Raw genomic sequence first — 18,512 nt, 5'->3', positions numbered from 1 at the left:
TAAAAATCACCTCAAGACCTGATCTTATAAGATGTTCTCATACAATGTCAACACTGGTGGCATTATTTAAATGCCTAACTTATTTTTTTTTTTTTTGGCCAGTCCTGGGCCTTGAACTCAGGCCCTGAGCACTGTCCCTGGCTTCTTTTTGCTCAAGGCTAGCACTCTGCCACTTGAGCCACGGTGCCACTTCTGGCCATTTTCTATATATGTGGTGCTGGGGAATTGAACCCAGGACTTCATGTATATGAGCCAAGCACTCTTGCCACTAGGCCATATCCCTAGCCCTCTAACTCATTTTAAAATACACATGCTTCAAGATTTCCACAATATCTAAAACTACTCTTAAAAAAAGTCGAGGTGTTAACTTCCAAATAAACCAAGCTATAAGAAAACTGTAGTCTCCAGTTACTTCTTCATACAACAATAGCTTTCCTATTAATGTATATCTTTCTTCTAGCAATAACACAAGCATATGTCTATTTGTTTATAATTTCTCAGATTATACATATCCTTAGAAAAGCAATGCTAAAAAACATAGGTCTGCCAGCCACTGGTGGCTCACACCTGTAATACTAGCTACTCAGGAAGGTGAGATCTGAGGATTGGTGTTCAGAGACAGTCTGTGCAGGAAAGTCTGTGAGACTCTTAGCTCCAATTAATGACCAGAAAACTGGAAATGATGCCCTTGAGCAAAAGAGCTTAAGGACAGAGTCCAGGCCCCCAATTCAAGCCCCATGACAAAAAAAAAAAAAAACCCTTATAGGTTGGCTGAATGCATTGCCTATGCCTATAATGCTAGTTATTCAGGATACAGCGAACAGGAGCATTACTGCTGCAGACCAAGCTAACCAGGACAAAAAAGTTAATCAATCAATAAAAGCTGAATATGCCTGTCACCCCATCTACTCAGGAAATGTAGATAAGGATTACAGTCAAAGCCAGTCTGGGCATATGCATGAGAACTGTGAAAAAAAAAAAAAGTCAAAAAGCCTGCATTCAAGTGGTAGAGCAAGCTGCCTTGGAAGCAAAAAGCTCTGAGATCAAAGCCCAGTACTGCTCCCTTAAAAAAAAAATCAACTTTTTTTTTGGCCAGTCCTGGGGCCTGAACTCAGGGACTGAGCACTGTACCTGGCTTCTTTTTGCTCAAGGCTACCACTCTACCACTTGAACTACAATGCCACTTCAACTTTTTCTATTTATGTGGTGCTAAGGAATCAAACCCGGGTCTTCATGCATGCTAAGCAAACACTCTACCACTAAGTCCATATTCTCAGCCCCTTTAAACTTTTTGAACTTCAAAAAGTTAAATCCCAACTCTACATTGAGCAATTTTTAATGCCTGAATTATGCTTGTGAACTTATTTAAAATTACCAAACTAATTATAAAGACTCAAGTTCCTACAAACTGCACCAAGGATATCACTGTCTTCATTATCATCATCAACATCATCATCAGGAGGAGAAGTAGTTTGTACCATCTCCACCATTTCTACTACGATTTAACACTAACAACTAGGTAAAATCACTACCAGTGATCATAAATGAAAGATAGCTTTTTAAAAATCTGACAAACCCAAAATTATGTCCTACAGAAACAAAATCATAAATGGTGGCACAAACTGACAATAGATAAAACACATTGATTATCTTAAATTTAGCCTTCATCTCTAATTACAATATAGGAATGAAAACAAAGTTTACTTGATCTTTCTGGGTGCAAGTCCAGGCTTAGACAAAATTAGAAATTTCTGAAACTTCAGCCTTTATTCATTTTGCCTTTTGCATCCTTATGCAGCACCTACTGCCTTATATGTATCCAAGCATTACTGTGTCCACACTACAATACTACCAAGATCCTAATTGGAAATACTTCATGCAAGCCTACTATGAATCCTCATGTGGTTCCTTAAGACTTAAGGGCCACTAGCCTGCAGCTACCACAACTGAAACTTCCTGGTTTCAGTAAGGTGTTAGGAGGAAGAAAATTAATTGCATGACTTTATTAAGCAAACCATCTGGTTTTTGTTATTTTGTTATTTTCAAAAAGACATTTGTAAATACTTTTCTCCTAAGTAAAATACAATGCAACTGCCTTTAAAAATACAGACTAAGAAACATTCCCTCATTTTACACCTTGCCTAAAGTTTGTATATTTCTAATAATTTTCAATAGATTATGTAGGTTTAATTTTTTCAGCTTTATGCTTTCCTACAAACAAGTAAAAAAGAAAAATATATGCTCAAATAGTACTATGTGTCACAGTGATCTAATTTTGAGTAGCATCAAAAATTCCATAATGGGGCTGGGAATATGGCCTAGTGGTAGAGTGCTTGCCTCATATATATGAAGCCCTGGGTTCAATTCCTCAGCACCACATATATAGAAAAAGCCGGAAGTGGCTCCGTGGCTCAAGTGGTAGAGTGCTAGCCTTGAGCAAAAAGAAGCCAGGGACAGGGCTCAGGCCCTGAGTTCAAGCTTCATAACTGGCAAAAAACCAAAACAAAACAATAAAAACAAATGCTAAGTTTTTTTTTTAATTCCATAATGAAGACTAGAGAAAGTATAAAAACCCTGGGTTATTTGAGTGTATATAAATAATGAAATTCAGAAATCTCAAAAGTAATAGGATATTAAAATTACTTTCCAATCCTACTAACCAGTGGATGTTTTGATCTTCTTTTCAATGCTTACAACTAGACAGTCACAATCTGCCAAGATTGGCCAAAGGACCACAGTGGTCTCTAGATATGTCTAGTCTCTAAATACATTCACTAAAGCACACACTGTAGTGACTAGGGAGGGGTACAGCTAGTGATACAGCACTTGCCGAGTATGAGTGAAGCCCTAGATTTGATCACTATCCCTCCCCCCACAAAAGACAGACATAGATAAAAATTTTGTATCTCTCTATAAGGCATACAAACCATAGTATGTCATACAAACGGGCACAGAAGCCAGGTGCCAGTGGCTCACACTTGTAATCCAAGCTACTCAGAAAGCTGAGATCTTAAGATATTGGTCCAAAGCCAGACTAGGCAATAAAGTCCATGAGACTGTTACCTCACATTAACTACCAAAAGCTGGGAGCAGAAGTGTGGCTCAAATGATAAAAGTGCCAGCCATCCTTGAGCAGAAAAAAAGCTATAAGCAAGAACCAAGGTCCTGAGTTCAAGCCCCAGTACACACACATACACACACACACACACACACACACACACACACACACACACACACACAAATTCTCTGCTTCTTAAGACTTTCTAGGATAAATAAACCTTACCAAAGATACATTACGTTGTTACACTAACATCACTCAACAAAGTATCCTTGGACAACTTCTTTAATGAAGGCATTTAAATTAAGAAAGCATCAGGATGCTTTGTAACTATGAATTCTTCTAAGTTTCTTTGTGTTGTTTTCTTCTCCTAGCAATTACAATGGGCAAACCAGTGCTTGTTTTTTACATCTGTTCACTAAATAATATGTTTACTAAAATTCCCGTAATAGCAATAATCTCATTCAAAAAAGTCAGTATATAAAATGGCTATTGAGGAGTTACTACCAATGATGAAATACTTAGTGAAAGATATAAAATTACTTCTTGTGTAAAATTCATTTCTGTTATCTCCTACTTTGCATATTGAACTCAATAGACACTCTGGAGGCTAGGCTTAGTAGTTGACACCTACAATCCCAGAACTCAGCAGACCAAGGCAGGACACTGAGGGACACTGGAAAAATAAACTAGGAATCTAAGTGTATGTCCTCTCATTGACTTCCATTGCACATTGCAGGAAAAAGGAGGAGTTAAGCTAACAACATTCATACTCCATACTCACTTGTAAGCATATTTGATACTATAAAATGATCTTCCTTGAGGTCTTGTTAAAGTAATTGGTGATCTATTAAAAATGTAGGCCCATGGGTTGGGGATGTGGCCTAGTGGCAAGAGTGCTTGCCTCATATACATGAAGCCCTGGGTTCAATTCCCCAGCACCACAGATATAGAAAATGGCCAGAAGTGGCACTGTGGCTCAAGTGGCAAAGTGCTACCCTTGAGCAAAAAGAAGCCAGGGACAGTGCTCAGGCCCTGAGTCCAAGGCCCAGGACTGGCAAAAAAATAAAAAAGTAGGCCCATAGGTAGTTGAAAATACCTTGCTGTATTGACTTAAAATGTATACTACAAAGTCCATTCCTATTATTAACATTCATTTTATTATTACCTTTAAGTAGTTGTATAAAGGAGTTGCCTAACAAAGCAGTTTATGAATACAACATATCTTGATCAATGTCACTCCATCACCCCTTTCAACATTCTCACCCACCTCTTTCCTACCCAACCTTTCCCTCACTCTTAATTTAAAGCAGACTATAACTCAATAAAATGAAGAAAATCCCAAATGAAAATCATTTACCTACACTTATTATATCATTCAATTTAAATTCATGTTTATGATGCTCAAGCATTATTTGAATGGCATGTGGTAGTCATGCCTGTGATCCCAGCACTTAGTTAACTGAGGCCAACCTGAGCTACATAGTAAGACCCTGTCTCAAAAAAACACAAAACTATACATATATGTATATTTATGTGTGTATCTATATTGATATATGATGTGAAAGAAGACACCGTTAATTATCTTACAAAAACCAGTGCCCCAGAAGTGAAAAATTCCAAAAATAATCTAATTGTGTTTATATTACATGAACAATTTGCTGTAGGAAATTGGTATTGGTAAGAAATTGGTAACTGTCAAATATGCAAAGTATTTCCATGTGCTTAACAAGAAAACTATCCAAAATAAGCAATGTTTTAAAAATTCTTGTTATCTTATTTCCCTATCACCTGATTTTTTTCTCTCCCCTTTACTTTTTTTTTTTTTTTCCTAGTCTTGGAGTTTGAACTCAGGGCTTGAGCACTGTCCCTTCTTTTTGCTGAAAGCTAGCACCCTGCCACCTTAGCCACAGCGCCACTTCTGGCTTTTTCTATATATGTGGTGCTGAGGAATCAAACCCAGGGTTTCACTTTACCACTAGGCCATATTTCCAGCCCCTCCCTTTACTCTTTCTTTTTTTTTCTTTTTGGTCCTGTTCACCTATCTTGCCACTGCCTGCCTATCACACATTGCAGCACTTTTAAAAGAACAAGGCAGACCTCTCACCTGTAATCCTATCTCTAAGGAGGCTAAGATCTGGGGATCACAGTTTGAAGAAAAAGTCCATGAGTCTCTTATCTCCAATCCACAACCAAAAATCTGGAAATGGAGTTGCGGCTCAAGAGGTAAAGCCAGCCTGAGTGAATAAGCAGCCCCCAGGCTCTGAGTCCAAGTCCCAAGACCAGAACAAGAACAACCAAAAAAAAGGCAGCAAAATTAAATGCCCAGCTGGGAACTTGGTTCTAGATATTACTTAGCAATGATACAATCCAGAGTTAAATATTTATCAATATAAACCCCTGGGGACACTAATGCATGTCAAAGTAAATGCTTGAATATATTATGGTATCTTTCACCTAGTCTTAAAGCTCACTATTTGGCATTTTTATTGAAAATATTTAATTAGGATTATAGTCCTCAGGAAACGTCAATACCTTTGATTACTGTAAGCCTTTTTGTACATGTTTTATACATGATTACTATATACCTTATTTTTATCAGATGAACGTATCTAAAATATAAATGATGTGTATAAAACTACAAGGCAGGAAAAAAAGGAAAGCAACAATATAAAAGGACACACTATGAACTAAAAAAATTATTAGAATATAACTCATGATTAAACTGAATTTGAGAGATTGCAAGCACAATTCAATATCAACAATATATTACATTGATAGAACAAATACAAAAAAAGCACTCAGTAAATGTTAGCATTCCTTCATGATACAAATTGCCAATAAATTAGATATAGAAGGAATATAGCTCAACTCAAATTAACACTATTTATGACAAACCAACAGTTAATAAAAGCTGAAAGTAATTCTTCTAAGATCTAGAACAAGACAAGGTTTCCAGCCTTCATTATTTTTATTCAACATCAAAGCCCATGCTAGAGCAAGAAACAAAGGACACTCATTCACAACCGAAATCATCTTACACATTAAAAACATAAAAGTCATAGGGAATAATTAGCACAGGTTTAGGCAAGTCACAGCAAAGGATCACAAGAGCCCAATGAACACATAAGATGATGCTAAGTGAAATGATCTCCATGTTGTGGAAACGATTGTTATATCACTGTTGTAACTACTTTCAATGTGCTATGTGTAACTGTAGCTTCTATTATTCATGATCTTCTTGTATCCCCTTCCTGTGGTGTACCTGCACTATCTCTGTATCTTATCTGAGTACACTGGAAACCGTGTATACTGGTATTAGAACTAGGAAACTGAAAGGGAATACCAAAATCGAGAGACACAGGGTAAAAAAGACAAACGACTACAAAAGCAATACTTGCAAAACTGTTTGGTGTAAATGAACTGAAGAACTCATGGGGGGGAAACGGAAAAGGGGAGGGGGGAGGGGAGAATGAGGGAGGAGGTAACAAACAGTACAAGAAATGTATCCAATGCCTAACGTATGAAACTGTAACCTCTCTGTACATCAGTTTGACAATAAAAATTTTTAAAAATAAATAAAAACATAAAACACAATGAAAAAGTGTTAGAACTGATAAATTCAGTGAAGTTGATATGAGAGCAACACAGAAAAAATAGCACTGCAACTACACACCAATAATGAACAAATAAATAAATCATCCATTCATAACAGTTATGAGTAAAATAAAATGTCATGTATTTTTTGTATTTTAAGGATATTTTTGTTCATAATTTCACAAGAACAGTACTTAGTAGTTACTAAAGGTAATTATTTGTGTCAGATGCTGGTGACTCATACTTGCAAATCCTAGCTACTCAAGGGGCAAAGACTGGAGGATCATGATTTGAAGCCAATCCAGACAGAAAAGTATGCATACACTATCTCAAAAAAGAAAAGAAGGGCTGGGAATATGGCCTAGTGGCAAGAGTGCTTGCCTCGGATACATGAAGCCCTGGGTTTGAATCTTCAGTACCACATATATAAAAAAAGCCAAAAGTGGTGCTATGGCTCAAGTGTTGGTAGAGTGCTAGCCTTGAGCAAAAAGAAGCCAGGGACAGTGCTCAGGCCTTGAGTTCAAGCCCCAGGACTGGCAAAAAGCAAAACAAAAACAAAAAAGAAAGATTAGAGACATGACTCAGCCAAGCAAGTGCTAAGTCATTGAGTATGCCAGTACTGGGCGGGAGGTGGGGGGGGATAGGTAATATGAAAGAAAGACATAAGAATAACACAAGTGGCAGAAAAGTAATGGAAGTTTTTTTAAAAAATATCACTCAAAGAAAGACATTCCGGTGGCTCATACTTGTAATCCTAGCTACTGAGCCTGAGATGTGAGGACCACAGTTCAAAACCAGCTCGGGCAGAAAAACTGGAGAGACTTTTATTAGTAACAAATAGCTTCACTTACTGAGAGTTTGCTATCTGGCAAGCACTGTATTGAGCACTTTTTTTTACATTGTCTTATTTAATGCACTCTGTACACAGATAAGATAATGTAACTGCATTTTACAGATGAGAAAAAAGTCTTATTAAAGAGGCTTAGTAATTTGCTTGTGTCAGGAATGTGTTTATATGAGGAGCAGAGAATTGAATTGTGTGTGTGTGTTTGGACCTGTTTGGCTCTAAATCATTAACTTCATAATGCTGCCACACTTTTTATATTACTACAATGAAACTCTTTGAAGTGCATTTACTATTGAAAGTCGTATATTTTAGATTGACTAAATCTCAAAAATCATGATGTAAAACACAATCTAAAATTAATATGACGAACTATGTAATTCTTAATGAAAAGAAACAACTTGACAGAAACACCCAAATTATATCAAATATGTCACAAACTTATTAAATCTTTCTTTTGAACAAATGGATACAATTAACTTTTAAATAGTTTCAATCCAGGTACCAGTGGATCATGATTATAATCCTAGCTATTCAAGTGGTTGAGATTCAGCAGATCACAGTTTTAAGCCAGCCTGAACAGAAATGTCTATAAGATTCTCTTTCCAAAATAATCAGAAAATAATTGAGCTAAAAGCCTGACTGAGGAGACAGGGCTCAGTCAAGCAAGCACAAAATCCTGAGTACAAATCCCAGTACAATTCTTTAAAAATTTTAAATTAGTCCATTCTTTAAAAGGTCTATAAGTGAAAAACAGCTTTTAAATATATTTTTTAAATGTATGTATGTAGAGAACAACTCTGGAAGGAAGTATAAATCTATATTTATTTTCCTATTTTTATCAGTAAATAAGTATTTCCATAATGATATTTATAAATTTTTCTTTTAAGAAATGTTTCCCTAAATGATATTCTTACTACAAACTTAAAAATAAAAACAAAAACATAAAAATCCAATTTACCCTAAACAAAATGATGTTGTCTACTTTGAAAATTATTACTTTTCACTTTGCTTATACAGCACATATCTATCTGTATTTTCAGACATCTAACTGAGAACATACAAACTGGTCTTAAACATCTATATCTTTCAGTTCCATGTGAAGTCAATGAAATCATAGAGTGTAATTCTCATAAAATATCTTTTCAAATAAGCCACCAAAATAAAGCTTACCATTTTGATACCAGTGGAAAATGTCACAGGTTTCACCGTTTTAGGTTTTTCAAGTTGCATTTCCAGTTGGGTAGATCTATCTTTATGTTGAGCCAGAAGCAGAGCAACAGGGAGATCAGAACTCTCCTGTAAGAAAAGTTGGTTAAACTCAAAAAGGAAAAATAAGAAGCAACAAGCCTATTAAAGTATACCTTTTCTATAATCATTTGATGTCAACCTAAATACTTACATTATGTAAAGCATTTAACAAAAAAAAAATTAACACTCCATAATAAGAAAAGGGTGCTGAAACTCATAATCAAACTATCCTGCAAACAAGTATTTTTATAAAATCCACATTAAAGACCATACTTAGTCACCAACAGAATTTATTAGGAAAAAAATAAGCTAACCACAAAAAGAGTATTACAAAGACAAAAAAGTACTATAACTTAGATCAGATGTTTATCTAAGACACAGTCTCTTTACTAGTGAGTTCAGACCAGTTTGAAATCCTTTCCTGTTAGATTTCACCTGGGGCTGTTGAAAAATGATCCTTGTTTTGTTTTGCACAAAGAAACCATTGTAAATACAACCAATGGATATTTATTTTCTCCTTTACTTATGTTTAGAAGTTAATTCAAAATGTTTAACCAAATAACAAATCACAAACTTTTAATGTCTTACATTGATACTAAATAAGAGAATCTATAAAATATGCATAAAGTTTTAGTAAGACAAGCAAATTACTAATTCGTATTTGTAGATTGTTATTTATCCTGTTGAACATGAAGTCTTCTTACATGTCTAAAGTGCTGTGACGCTAAGACCTAAACTAAATGACATCCAGACTTTTTCTTTTCTGAGCTGTCAGTTAAGTAAAATGCTAGAAACATACAGAGAAGGTCTAGACTGAGGAAAAGTACTCTCACTCTCTTCCTCTCCCCCTAACCTTCACCTTTCTACCTCTGACTCTGTCTCGCACAAACACGTATGTGTGTATGTCTCACAAATGTGCACACAAACACAGAGCACATTCATGTTTATAAACAAAACTTAAGATACAAAAACACACTTCTACCTCCTATACCAAGTTCATATGTGAAAACAAACAACAAAATAGGATTTGATCTTTGAAATAGTGACCACTCAAAATTTAAACCTGAAGAAACTTTACTGTTAACATTTCACAGTATAAAAGGAATATATCAGATCCTAATGTTCTTTAATTACTTGATTATTTGTATTTCTTTGGTAGTTTTCTAACATAGGGACTTGCTGGTCTAGAATTTGCTATGTGGCTGTCTGGCCACAAATTTACAATTCTCCTGCCTCAGACTCCTGATTACTGGGACTACAGACGTGTGCTACCAAACCTGGCTACAACTAAATAATTTCTTAAGAAAATATGCACTAATTAACACAATTGTATTCATTTGTTTTGGTGGGTACTGTAGTTTTAAACTCAGATCCTTAACACTTACTAGACAAGCGATCTACCATGTAAGCTAGAGACAAACATAATGGTTTAACAGTTACAGTGTAGAATAAATTGAAATAACAAGAACTCAAGATTTTGGAGGAAGGGTGGAGATAAGAATATGGTGAAGAAGGTGAATTTGTTAAAAATATACTGTGTGTAGCTTGGAAATAACAATAAAATGGCCTCATATTACAAATGTATGCTTATTCAAAAATATTGTTTTAAGTTTTGTAATAGCAACTAGAATGTGGCTCAACCTGCTTAGGAAACACAAGTCTCTGCGTTCAAACCATAGTGCCAAAAAAAGAAAAGGTTCTGAAACAGTGAGTTTTGCCACCAGAAATGAGAAACAAGAAATTTCTTAGAGATTTAAAATATGTAGTCAGGCACTAGTGGCGCTTACCTGTAAACCTAGCAACTGCAGAAGTTGAGAACTGAGGATCAGAGTTCAAACCCAAGAGACCTATCTTCAACTTAGCAGCAAAAAGCCAGAAATGGAGCTAGGGTTCAAAAGGAAAGGACAGTGTTCCAGACTATGATTTTAAGGCCCAGTACCAGCATAAAAGATAAAAATTTTAAAAAAGATAAAAATAATAATAAAATAAAGACTAGATTTTTTTTAGGGGGAAGGATGCAGGGAGTATGAGAGAAGAGGTGAAACTGACTGTAATGCATTGGAAACATGGATGTATAACAATGAAATTGCTTTCCCTGTGTAACTAAGAAGACAATTAGAAGGGGAAAAAAGTAAGAACTGGGGACATAGTTCAATTGGTAGAGGGCCCTAAGATCAATCCCAATACAGCTAATAATTTTTAAAGGCAAATAAAAAATACAGATTTTATTTATAAAATATATTCTTTAAGACAGGCACTGGTGGTTTATGCCTATAATCCTAGCTACTTAGAAGGCTGATATTTGAGGATTATGGTTCAAAACTAGCCAAGGCAAGAAAGTCCTTGACACTCTTATACCCAATTAACCACAAAAACGAACAAAACAAAAAAAAGCTCAAAGTGGAGCTGTGGCTCAAATGATAGAACAGTAGCCCTGAGCAAAAAGCTTAGACACAGTATCCAGGCCCTGAGTTCAAGACCCAGGACCAAACAAAAAAAAGGTAAAATTAAAAAAAATAGCTAACTACATACATACATACGTACATACATACATACATATGTATATACTTTAATACAATCATTGAGGGCTGGAAGTATGGCTGAAGTGGTAGAACACCTGCCTAGAAAGCACAAAACCCTGAGTTCAATCTCTACCTCCCACTCAAAAAAAGTTAAGTAAAATCATCTAGATCTGCTTTAGCAATAAATAGAATTAATGAAATAAAATGAGAATCTACTGAATAAGTTTCATATTCCAAACAAAACAAAGAGCAATGCATTAATAGCTGTATTGTAAACTCCTGCAGCTATTCTTGATTTCCATTCAACAATAAATACATAATAAAACTTAAAAGTAAAAAAAAAAAAAAAGTGAGGATGATGTTAATTGGGCTGTAATCAAGCTATTTTTTTTTCTTTGCCAGTTCTGGAACTCAGGGCCTGAGCACTGTCCCTGGCTTTTTGCTCAAGGATAGCACTCTACCACTTGAGCCATAGTACCACATCTGGCTTTTTTTATATATGTGGTGCTAAGGAATCAAACCCAGGACTTCATGTATACAAGAAGCAAGCACTCTACTGCTAGGCCATATTCCCAGCCCACCAAGCTGTCTTTTAGGTAGAAATGTAAAAAGAATTTTTTTCCCCTGGGCTAATAAACTAAATCACTGGATCCCATTATTATACTGGTAATAAATTCAGGTGCTTATTCACACAGACAATTTTTCTAAAAAGCAAAAGTTCTGATATAAAACCAAAACACTGTATTCACTTTGAGAAAGTTGCTAAGCAAGACTGGCTTGCTTTAATCCTCATGTCAAATTCACATTGAAAGGAACTGAATGTTAAAATGCCTTGATAAATAGCTGACATTTCAAAAAAACAAATATCCTAAGTAAAACTAACTTAAGTACTGTTACAAATTTACTTTAAATCTACTTATACTTTAGAACTCAAATTTTTAGAGCCTGAAATTCTTTGAGAGTGTTAAGCTGGAATTAAACATGAGGTTTAACAACAAAAATATCTACTGAGTAGGATATTGTGAAACTTACATACTGTGGGAAACATAGAACACGCAGATTCAGTCTTTCAAGTTATTTCAGTCTTCCTGGCATTGTATTTCACTTTGAAAGGTTCTATACTCTATAATAATTGCCTAAAGGCACACTGTTTAATATTTAAAGAAATTTTAATAAGACTGCCTGTAATACTCATTAAAAGCTTTATAATGACCCTTTTACAAGATTATTTTAACTGACTTTAAGCAAGCCATCTGGCAAACAATATTTCTAATAAAAATCAGCTACTGAGTTTGACAAGAATATTAACCCATACAAAATTTAAGACATAAGACTGAAGAGAATTTTCAAACAGGAATATAAAAAGATTTAATAAGACATGACCTGATTAAAAATCCTTCTCCAAACTGTTAAAAAAATTGAATTTACAGTTGGAATTAAATAAATGGATTTTTTAAACCAATGTTATAGCAAATGCTAAGTCATAAACATTAAGACCATAACATTAAAATTCTGTCACATACCGTATAATGTGATGCCAATGCTTTTAAAAAGGTTTCAAAGTGACTTTTGACACAAAGACCAACCTCAAAAATAGGAGGTAACAAGTAGTACTTGTATAAATTAGGTCCAGGGAATAATTCTAGGATGTAAGCATCTAGGCATATTTATAAATACAAATGTTATCTTCTTATTTTTTATGATAATCTAACAAGTGAACATACATACAAAAAGAAATATGCTATTTCTCTTAGTACATAACAGTTCAAAAACATAAAAAAATTAAATGTGTCTAATTAGTTAATAAGAACTAAACCTATGTTAACATGAAACAAAAATTAATAAAAATGAAAAATTAATATAACTAAGAATTTTAAATAAATTTTAAAATAGAAACCAAACTGCAAAGGTACTCTAAGCCAATCTGTTGTAATTAATTGTACTAATGAGTACAGTAAATTACTAAAACCTTATATAACCACCATGTTACATGAGCTAAATAGTGAGGAAAGTATGTGCAGTAATGACTTGCAGGTGAAGAAAACAGGAAGTGGGGGGAGGTGGATCACAAAACCCAATATTAACTCCAGATTATACACAGTGTACAACACTGGCAATTTCACCTCTTGCTTCATGGCTCATGAACTAAAGGGAGCTTCATGCCAATAGCAGCTCGGTGAGGCAGCAAAAGTTAGTACTTTTTAGGACTAAAAGTTATGCAAGAATAACTGCCATTTCAAAGTTAGCTAACCTTAAAATCTAAGAACCTTTTATATCTGATAAATATAGTATACTTTCACCTAGTATTTATATTTAGGATTAATTCAGTTAGCTATATAGAGAAGCATTATGCCCAAACAAATACTTCTGTTTGTGTGAAATGATTGAGGAAGAATTTTTGACATAAAAACTGTATCAGCAATATTTAGTAATCCATGCATCCTTGGCATGATTCCGTCCTGTGTCTCTTCTCAGCCTCGGAGCCGCACTCCTCCGTCTGCCCTCGCCTTGCCCACCCCTGGAGGACTCGATGGACATGGACATGAGCCCGCTGCGGCCCCAGAACTACCTTTTCGGCTGTGAACTAAAAACTGACAAAGATTATCACTGTAAGGTAGATAATGATGAAAATGAGCACCAGTTATCATTAAGAACGGTTAGTTTAGGGGCTGGTGCAAAAGATGAACTGCATATCCTCGAGGCAGAGGCAATGAACTATGCGGGAAGTCCAATTAAAGTTACACTGGCAACTTTGAAAATGTCTGTGCAGCCAACGGTTTCCCTTGGGGGCTTTGAAATCACACCACCTGTGGTCCTGAGGCTGAAGTGTGGCTCGGGACCTGTGCACATTAGTGGACAGCACTTAGTTGCTGTGGAGGAGGATGCAGAGTCAGAAGATGAAGAGGAGGAGGATGTAAAACTCCTGAGTGTGTCTGGAAAGCGGTCTGCCCCTGGAGGTGGTAGCAAGGTTCCACAGAAAAAAGTAAAACTTGCTGAGGAAGATGAGGATGAGGAGGATGAAGATGATGATGAGGAAGAGGATGATGATGATGATTTTGATGACGAGGAAACAGAAGAAAAAGTTCCAATGAAGAAATCTATACGAGATACTCCAGCCAAAAATGCACAGAAATCAAACCAGAATGGAAAAGATTCGAAACCAACGACACCAAGATCAAAAGGTCAAGAATCCTTCAAAAAACAGGAAAAAAAAACTCCTAAAACACCAAAAGGACCTAGTTCAGTAGAAGACATTAAAGCAAAAATGCAAGCAAGTATAGAAAAAGTACATTGAGCAGTCCTGGGCACTACTGGTAAATTAAAGCCCAAAGATGGGGAAAGAGGAAGAGGAGAAACAGATATAGTCCATACTGACTATCATCAACAATCCAGACTGAAGTCTTCTATCTTAATCTCAATCCCCTTTCCTGATTTGCCACGCATACTCCCTTCCAGGCTGGAAGCAATCTTTTGGTTTCCTAATGCACTTTGTTGTGACTGCTGTGATTGAGTAATCCTTACGTATTGCTTTGTATTGTGCATATGCTCCATCTTTTTGACCATGCTCAATAAATATTTGAATGAATCAAAAAAAAATTTAGTAATCCATACTTTAGTAACTTTAATTGCTCACCAAACACATCTATATAAATGTATAGAATACAATGTGTATTAATTCAACTGTTAAAGCTAAACCCACCACTTATTCATTATTATTATTCTATTTTTATATACTTGACTCGTTTCTAGAAATGAATCACCCTCCATAGTAGACAGGATTAATGATAAATATTTTATGTCTAAGCCTCAGTAATCCCCTTTTTCTTTATTTTTCTTTTACTTACTCACCTCTTTCAAATTTAAGTAACCTCCGTATTTTACTCCTGCTTAACTGGCTTAAATGCTTTGGAGGCAAAAGCAAATAAGAAATTACATACATTTACCCCATCCTAGAATAACAGCACATTAACTAAGACAAGGGAACTAAGTATATTAGCACTAAAGAAATACCTGTTGTAAATGAATTTATATGGACAGAAATGAAAGGGAAGGACACAAAGACTCTGAGAAAGTTTTCCAGTCTGTGATGTCTTCAATAGCACATGGAGTGGTAAGTATCAAATAATATAGTATAAAATCTATTAAATAATTCACTAATAATATTTAGTTATTATCATTGCTATTATCTAAAAAAAACTAAGGAACTAATTGCTAGAAAACACTTGAAACAGAACTGGAATTTCTCCCAGATACATTATTTTTATATAAAAATATAATACAGTTCTATCACTGGGTAACAGGTCATTATAAACTTCATCACAGAACCAATAACTAAAAAATGAGCTAGTTACTAGAAAATTACCCAAGAGAAAAATACTCTGAAAACAACATGTTTACTCAGTAAGCTTAGAAACATATGAACAATCTATTAAAAGTATACTAGCTAGATCAGTCATTTGTCTTTCTCATCTGAAAATAAAGTAACAGAGAGAGAAACAGAGGGATGGAAGGAAGGACAGAGGGGGAGAAAGGGATGGAATGAGAAGGGAAGAAGAGGGGGAAGAAAGAGGGAAGAACAAAAGGGAGTGAGGAAGAGAAGGAAAGAGAAGGAAGGAAGGAGAATGGAGGAAGAGGGGAAAGAAGAGAGGGAGAAAGAAGGAAGGGGACAGGAGGGGAACAGGAGAGAGAGAAGAGAGGGAGAGAATACATAAGAACCTCATTTTACCAACCTTCTTTAAGGTATATAAATAGTGCCATAACAACCATATCCTAGAAAAAAAAATCACGTCAAATCCTTCATAGCAGTTGGCAAGCTCTAAATCAGCACATTTATGAATAAGAAAAATTACAATTAAAGTCATTTTCATAATTTCAATCACTAGGTTCTCTTTGAAATAGAGATTGGGTACCATGTGAATTAAATTATGCCAGATTCTGGGAAACATTTCTTTTCCAAGCACATACTATGTTGATTAAAGATGACCATAATACTCCCACCAAGTGGTAGGATATATATCCCTTCAGATTTAAACTGAGCAGACTCTTACTAGGAAATATAGTGGAAATGCTACTACATAACTTGTCCAACTACAGAAACCACATGCAGAATTACCCTTGAGAATACATTGGGAAAGAGTAGCCCTACAAACCACTTGAATTCAGACCCAAAGAATGGCAAACATAAAAGAATATTATTTGCTCAATTATTTATGGAGGGTATGGCTTCTTATTCAACAAGACAGATTAATATCAAGAAACAAATACCAGCCGGGCATCAGTGGCTAATCCTAGCTACTCAGGAGGATAAGATCTAAGGATCCTGGTTCAAAGCCAGCCCAGCAGGAAAGTCCTTGAGACTCTGATCTCCAATTAACCACCCCAAAACCCAAAGTGGCACTGTGGCCCAAAGTTGTAGAGCACTAGCCTTGAGCTGAGGGACAGTGCCCAGGCCCAGAGTTCAAGCCCCACAACCAACAACAACAACAAAAACTATTACCAAAACTAACAGTAAACAATTAACACTCTGGTAATGATACTTAAAGGCCATAGTCTAGCATGATTAGGTAGGAAAACATTTCTTCATCATAATTGAGATGAATACATACCAGTTCATCTAAAAAGGCCTGTTTATTCTTCCTTTTGAGAATCTGCTGTAGTTGTTCCTCTTTCTGTATAAACAATCTTCTTTGTTCATTTTCCTGTCGTTCTACCTCTAAAGCTTCTTCTAATTCTTCTTGTTCCCGAGTCTAAAACAAAAATTTATATATGGCATGGAATATATTTAACAACCAACAGCAATCCATAACAAATTCTGATATTTATTAGAAGCATAAAACAACCTAATCACTTATTTTAATAATGTAGCACTTCTACACAGAAAAGCAAAAGTCATTTTATTTTATTGGAACATGTTAGTATTAAAGAGGATGATACCCACACCCAAACAAATACCTAAACAAAGCACACAAAGTTCAGAAGCAGAACTGTAATAACTGCACTTAATCAGTAGAGTTTTGAATACATGAATTATTTTGGCCATAATAGAAACTGAATCCAGGGCCTCATGCTTATAAATCAAGCACTCTACCACTCAAGTCATGCCGACAATACTTAAAATTATAATCAGTACAGTTTAAATTCATTCCTATTAGAGGATACTTTCATTTCACACTCTTCAATAAACCAAGTTCCCAACTGCACTTATATACTTTAAAGTCATATGTGAAAATTAAGCTTCTTTTCTCCTGTATTTCTTACCTTACTAGGAGTAAACCAGTATAAGTAAACCAGTATGAACTCAGCCATCTTTGATTACTCTCTCTCCCCATTCCCCTTTTTAATTCAGCTGGTAGAGTTTTATGAGCATCTCCCAATCATTTTACAAAATTTTCCACCTGTATTACCAGGGTCACTACTAGAACTAAGGCTCCCAATTGAGAAGGGAATCTAAACTTGATCTAGAAGTTATATGCATATAAATCTAAAAGTTATATGCATATGCAGTTTGTATGTGTGCATGTATTTGCAATTAAGTATTACAAATGTTAACAAGGTATAGTCAGGTACATAGTAAAGACAAAATTGATAGGAAGGGTAATAAACTTTCCTAGAGAATCAGAAAAAGGTTTAGAGTGTTATAGGTGGGATTCTGTCCCATAAAATGATATTAGGCCTTTAACGGCCTAACAAATGTGATCTTATTTGGGAAATAGGACCTCTGCTCAAGTTAAAGGAAGTCCATACTATAAACACACACCAAGTGAAGATAGAGGTAGAGATTAGAGGGATGCACTATAATTATTGCTAGCTACCACAGAAGCTAGAAGCAGCAAAGAAGGATCCTCCCCTAGAGCCTTTAGAGACAGCATGGCACTGCTGAAATCTTGAATTCAGACTTCTAATCTATGTAATGGTGAAAAGATAAATTCCTGATGTTATATGTCACCTAGTTTGTGCTTTTTACAGAAGCCCTGGGAAAACAGTATATAAAGGTTGAGTTAAAGAGTTCAAATGAGATCTCAGATCTGAAGATCACTGTTCAAAGCCAGCCTAGGCAGCAAAGTCCACAAAACTCTTTTCTCCAATTCACCACCAAAAAGCCAAAAGCAGAGCTGTGTCTCAAGTGGTAGACTGCTAGCTAGAGGTAGAGTGAAAAAGCTAAGGGACAGCTCCTAGGCCCTGAGTTCAAGCACCAATACTGGCAGAAAACAGAGAGAAGAGAGCAGGAGGGGGGGGGAGG

At 35.5% G+C, this 18,512-nt stretch overlaps 2 protein-coding genes across 2 annotated transcripts in view; one reads left to right on the top strand and one right to left on the bottom strand.

Moving 5' to 3' along the window:
- The window catches only part of Mnat1 (MNAT1 component of CDK activating kinase), a 162,777-nt gene that overhangs the window by 86,145 nt on the left and 58,120 nt on the right, over window positions 1-18,512 (bottom strand). Inside the window, exons 5-6 of the mRNA XM_048362084.1 lie at window positions 16,879-17,019; window positions 8,673-8,798 (exon numbers count right to left, since the gene is read on the bottom strand). Of these exons, the coding sequence (XP_048218041.1) occupies window positions 8,673-8,798; window positions 16,879-17,019 (267 nt within the window). The remainder of the gene's footprint in view (window positions 1-8,672; window positions 8,799-16,878; window positions 17,020-18,512) is intronic.
- LOC125363572 (nucleophosmin-like) lies at window positions 13,432-14,866 on the top strand. Its single transcript, XM_048362863.1, has 2 exons — window positions 13,432-13,448; window positions 13,748-14,866. Exons 1-2 carry the CDS (start codon window positions 13,432-13,434, stop codon window positions 14,565-14,567), a joined length of 837 nt encoding a protein of 278 aa, XP_048218820.1. The 3' UTR covers window positions 14,568-14,866.

This window comes from Perognathus longimembris, chromosome 14 (assembly GCF_023159225.1).
Source record: "Perognathus longimembris pacificus isolate PPM17 chromosome 14, ASM2315922v1, whole genome shotgun sequence".
Classification (NCBI taxonomy): Eukaryota; Metazoa; Chordata; class Mammalia; order Rodentia; family Heteromyidae; genus Perognathus; species Perognathus longimembris.
This window is presented reverse-complemented; position numbering and strand designations above follow the sequence as displayed.